The sequence below is a fragment of the Phoca vitulina genome, unplaced genomic scaffold, assembly GCF_004348235.1.
Source record: "Phoca vitulina isolate PV1807 unplaced genomic scaffold, GSC_HSeal_1.0 scaffold86, whole genome shotgun sequence".
Lineage (NCBI taxonomy): Eukaryota > Metazoa > Chordata > Mammalia > Carnivora > Phocidae > Phoca > Phoca vitulina.
Window position 1 is genome coordinate 3,001,261 of NW_022589789.1, and position 6,000 is coordinate 3,007,260.

General features: G+C 39.0%; 1 protein-coding gene across 1 annotated transcript in view; it reads left to right on the forward strand.

Moving 5' to 3' along the window:
- Positions 1-6,000, forward strand: part of PARD3 (par-3 family cell polarity regulator) — a 647,142-nt gene that overhangs the window by 626,397 nt on the left and 14,745 nt on the right. The window contains exon 22 of the mRNA XM_032395672.1: positions 683-803. Coding sequence (XP_032251563.1) covers positions 683-803 — 121 coding nt within the window. The remainder of the gene's footprint in view (positions 1-682; positions 804-6,000) is intronic.

Sequence of the window (6,000 nt, forward strand, 5' to 3'; positions counted from 1 at the left end):
TTAATGCTATAAAAAAAAGAAGGCAACATTATTATCAGCTAACTGGTGAAATCAAACTACCACCCAAAGTTATTTTTAAAATGCTTGTCATTTATGCTGTGAGAACTGTACTTTGTGTATAGACCTCTAATAACTCCTAAATAGGAACTTTATATGATGGCTTATGAAAATAATACTGCACGTTTGTGAGGCTATATTGTATGGTATTACCTTACTTGATTGTTGCAACTATGATATTTAGAGCAAAAATGATTATCATGTCCACTGCATATATATAAAAAACCCCACAACTCAGAGGTCTTAAGTGCCTTAGTCTAAGAAGGTAGAGGAGCAAGGACAGGACCCTGATATTTCTGACTTTTAATGCAACGTCCTTTCCAAAAAAATTTTGCTGCCAAAACCTTGCCAGATTACAGAAAGGAAGTGAGGCTTTTAAAGTACTGTATAAAACAGGATTGTCTAAAAATACTGCTTGCCTTCTTGAATATCTGAAATAACTTCAATAACTCTTAATCATAAGAACAAAATGAAAGCATTTTAAATGCCCAGATATTGTTTTATAAACTCACTGCCTCTTAAACAGTGTCATTCCACAGCAAGCTGCCGTTTTCTTTCCCTAGCAACTGCAATTCACAGATTGTATCTCCAAAGGGTGTTCATTGTTGCCCCTTCTCTCTTTTAGCAACAGATCAACTCCTAGCAACCATGATCGGATACAGCGTCTACGGCAAGAATTTCAGCAAGCGAAGCAGGATGAAGATGTAGAAGATCGGCGACGTACCTATAGCTTTGAACAACCCTGGGTGAGTATTTGGTTCTGCAGCATAACGAATGGTCTGACAACTTGCCTGCAGTAAGAGCCACTACGCTCTGACCTTCGTTCTTTATGAAACAAGACAAGATGGAGCCAAATTCCTTTGACCTTTAACATATTGACCTTTTCCTCATTTCCATCTGGGTTTCATCATTGCTAATTTCATTTTATATCTTGTTGCACCATCTGTCCATTGCATAATCAGTTTCATTTGCCTTATGACAAGACATAGCAAAAGGATTCTTGCTCTCAACGATGCACTTTTTTTTTTAACTTTAGTAAATATTTTTCTATATACATTTTTCTCAGAATCAGAGCCAGAATAAATTAGTTGAACACATGTCTATTGTGTATCTACTATACACGAAGTATAATATTTAGCAATTCTTGATTCTTTATTCTCCCTCATCCCCTTTGTGTATTCATTGAATCCCTATTGTTTATCTGCCCATGTCCCTGTTCTAGCGTATCCTGCTCACAGCCATCACAGTGATTTTTCTAAAGCAAAATTTGGAATGGCTTCTCAAGGCCCACGAGAGAGAGAGGCGCTAATCCCCCTAAGTCCAGCCCCAGACTTGTGCTCGGTTCTTATCTTTTCCCTTGGAGATGATGAGACTTCTGGGAATGGGAGGCAATGGAGGAGATTTTGGCGGCGGGGTGTCGGGGGGGTTCAAGATGACAGGAATTTTGAAGAATCTCTTTGGAAACTTGAGAAAGAGTCAATTAGAGATGAACATACAAGCTGCTTGAGGTAGGAAGTTCTAGCTGAGAGTATTAGTAAGTCTAGTCAGCATGGGACTGTGACCATAGCCAGCAATGTTAAAGGACTGGGAATAGAAAAACAATTTTTTGATTAATTTGGTGGTGGGGATTGGCGAGACAGACATGACAGAAAGTCAGGGAAGGCACACTGAAGGCATGGGGAAGATGCTGGTGGAGCATTGCCCAGGCCAGGTAAGGTGGTGAGTACGGGTCAAGGAAGCATTACCCCAGTTGCCTGGGAGGATGCCAGAAGGGTTGGCGGTCTAGGGGTTAGAAAGGTTGGCTGTGGTCAAAACAGTATATTTTTTAGAGTCCAGGATCTTGGAGGTGGGGCAGTTCTGGATGATTTGGGGTCAAAGGTATGCCATCCATGTGAGTTCTGAAGTAGACGAGAGCTTAAGGTCCAAAAAGTTAATGAGTTCAGTTCAAAGTGCTGGGATTATAATTACACTAGATATTTGGGAAAGGGCATGTACCCAACTGACCCAGAACTGAGAGGTTGGTTATTTTGCAGGGAAGCAGAGATAAAGGTAGGAATATAGTTGGAGGCTTCAAAGCTAGATTAGAAGTTTGAAGAAAGATGGTATCAGGACAGAGCATAGGCCCACTGGCCAGGTGACCTGGCTCTTCAGGCCTATCTTCTTATGTTGTAAACCAAGAGAGTTAGACTAGATGGTTGAGTGTCAGTTATTAAATCCTTTGTTAAAATGAAAATTTAAGAGGAAGCTGAGTGCATAAGGCAGAGTAGATACAAGCAAATCTCCAAGTGTGGTCCACGGACCAGCACCTTGAACCGTCACTTGGAAGCTTGTTATAATTGCACATTCTTGGGCCCTGCCTCAGACCTACTGGATCTGAACCTCTCTGGGTGGGACCCAGGAATCTAATATTTTAACAAGCCCTTGAGGGGTCATCTGAAGCCTGTTCAACTTGGAGAAGCACTGCACTACAGCTTAAATCATCTCTGAGGTCCTTTTTTGCCCTAAAATCCAACACCCTCAATATACTCTGTACAAGGCCAGAAACCTATAAACGTTTTGATCATGGGGTTTAGTGATCAAACTGGAGTCTGTGGAAGATCATTTTGAGAAAGAAGAAGGAAAAATGGGAGAAGCGGTGCTAGTTTGAAGGGCTTTACCTCAGTTCAAGTGAGGAAGGTGGAGCGAGCCTTAAAGAGGGCGATCGGCAATATGAGACCAACATCCAAGAGTAAAAAGTCCTTGTGAAATCAATCCTAGCCTAACTTTGGGAGATTATAAAACAAGTTCAGCAAATATAATATCTAAGAAAATCTCTAATTGTGTTTCTGCAACAATATTACTATTAATGGTATTGTTTTTCTAAAACATTTATTTTTTAGATGATCAAGTAAATTGAGTCATTCCCAGGTAGCAACATGACAGGATTATGTTAATTTATTTATATTGTTTGGCATAATTGACTCAGTCTCTTCCTACCAGGTTTCCTAAAGCAGGGTTCTTTTTTTTTTTTTATTAAGTTTTTAATTTTAATTCCTGTATTAGTCACACAGTGTTATGTTAGTTTCAGGTGTACAATATAGTGATTCAACACTTTCATATAACACCAGGTGCTCATCACAATAGGTGCACTCCTTAATCCCCATCACCTATTTCACCCATCCCCCCACCCACCTCCTCTCTGATAACCATCAGTTTGTTCTCTATAGTTAAGAGTCTGTTTCTTGGTTTGTCTCTCTCTCTCTCTTTTTTCCTTTGCTCACTTGTTTTGTTTCTTAAATTCCACATATGAGTGAAATCGTATGATATTTATCTTTCTTTGACTTATTTCGCTTAGCATTATACTCTAGCTCCATTCATGTCATTGCAAATGGCAAGATTTCATGCCTTGTTATGGCTGAGTAATATTCCATTGTGTGTATCCCACCTCTTCTTTATCCATTCGTCTATCAGCAGACAGTTGGGCTGCTTCCATAATTTGGCTATTGTAAATAATGCTGCAATAAACACTGGGGTGCATGTATCCCTTTGAATTAGTGTTTTTGTATTCTTTGGGTGAATATCCACTAATGTGATTACTGGATGGTAAGGTAGTTCTATTTTTAACTTTTTGAGGAACCTCCATACTGTTTTCCACAGTGGCTGTACCAGTTTGCACTCCCACCAACAGTGCATAAGAGCTCCTTTTTCCCCACATCCTCACCAACACTTGTTTCTCATATTGTTGATTTTAGCCATTCTGACAGGTGTGAGATGATATGTCATTGTAGTTTTGATTTGCATTTCCCTAATGATGAGTGATGCTGAGCATCTTTTCATATGTCTGTTGACCATCTGGATGTCTTCTTTGGAGGAATGTCTGTTCAGGTCTTCTGCCCATTTTTTAATTGGATTATTTGTTTTTGGGGTGTTGAGTTGTATCAGTTCTTTATATATTTTGGATACCAACCCTTTATCGGATATGTCATTTGCGAATATCTTCACCCATTTGGTAGGCTACCTTTTAGTTTTGTTGATTGTTTCCTTTGCTGTGCAAAAGCTTTTTATTTTGATAAAAGAGTTTTTATAGTCCCAATACTTTATTTTTGCTTTTATTTCACTTGCCTCAGGAGACAGATCTAGAAATATGTTGCTATGGCCAATGTCAGAGAAATTACTGCCTGGGCTCTCTTTTAGGATTTTTATGGTTTCAGGTCTCACATTTTGGTCTTTAATCCATTTTGAGTTTATTTTTGTGTATGGTGAAAGAAAGGGTCCAGTTTCATTCTTTTTTTTTTTTTTAAGATTTTATTTATTTATTTGAGAGACAGAGAGAGTGAGCATGAGCAGGGGGAGGGGCAGAGGGACAGGGAGAAGCAGACTCCCCGCTGAGCAGGGCCTGAGATCATGACCTGAGGTGAAGGCAGACGCTTAACTGACTGAGCCACCCAGGCGTCCCTCCAGTTTCATTCTTTTGCATGTGGCTGTCCGGTTTAGCCAATACCATTTGTTGAAGAGACAGTCTTTTTCACCACTAGGTACTCTTTCCTGCTTCAGTGAAGGTTAACTACCACGTAACAGTGAATTCATTTCTGGGTTTTCTCTTCTGTTCTGTTATCTGTGTGTCCGTGTTTGTGCCAGTACCATACTGTCTGGATGACGACAGCTTTGTAATATAAGTTGATGTCTGCAATTTTGATACCTTCAGTTTTACTTTTGCTTTTTCAGGGTTGCTGTCTCTATTTGGGCTCTTTTGTGGTTCCATACAAATTTTAGGATTGTTTGTTCTAGTTCTGTGAAAAAAATGCTGTTGGTATTTTGGTAGGGATTGCACTAAATGTGTAGATTGCTTTGGGTAGTATGGACATTTTAACAATATTTGTTCTTCCAATCCATGAGCATGGAATGTCATTACATTTCTTTGTGTCTTCTTTAATTTCTTTCATCAACAATTTATAGTTTTGGAATACAGATCTTTCACCTCTTTGGTTAATTAAGCTTATTCCTGAATATTTCATTGTTTTTGGTGCAATTGTAAATGGGATTGTTCTCTTATTTTCTCTTTCTGCTGCTTTTTTATTAGTGTATAGAAGTGCAACAGATTTCTGTACGTTGATTTTGTATCCTGTGACTTTTACTGAATTCATTTATCAGTTCTCATGGTTTTTTGGTGGAGTCTTTTGGGTTTTCTATATATATAGTGTCATGTCACCTGGAAATAGTGGAAGTTTTACTTCTTCCTTACCAACTGGGATGCCTTTTATTTCTTTTTGTTGTCTGATTGCGGTGGCTAGGACTTCCAGCACTATGCTGAATAAAAGTGGTGAGAGTGGCATCCCTGTCTTGTTCCTGACATCAGGGGAAAAGCTCTCAGTTTTTCACCATTGAGGATGATGTTCTCTGTGGGTTTTTCATAGATGGCATTTATTATGTTGAGGTATGTTCCCTCTAGGCCTACTTTGTTGAGGATTTTTATTGTGAATGGATGTTGTACTTTGTCAGATGCTTTTTTTCTGCATCTATCGAAATGATCATATGGTTTTTACCCTTTCTCTTATTGATGTGATGTATCATGTCAATTGATTTGAAGCAGGATTCTTTTTTGAGGTGTGGTAAACATCCTTAGCTATGTATATTTCACAGAAAGGCTGAAAAAAGGAAAGAGTACAGTGGCCACCTAAAGGAAAAAACCAACCCTATATGAAAATGGTTCTCAAACACAGAGTTCTAACCTTGCAAGAGCCTGCATGGGTTTCTCAGTCCCCATACCACACTGTGAGGAGCAGCGGAATGCCGACTTACTTTTCTTGGGAATGTGGATTTCAAACCACAAACCAGCATATTTGCAACATTACTGTTTAATTAATTATTTAATTAATCAAATGTATTGAGTGCTTATTACTATGTTCCAGTCAATGTGTTTGGTGCTGGAGGACAAAGACGGGAAGGAAAGACTACCCTTAGAAC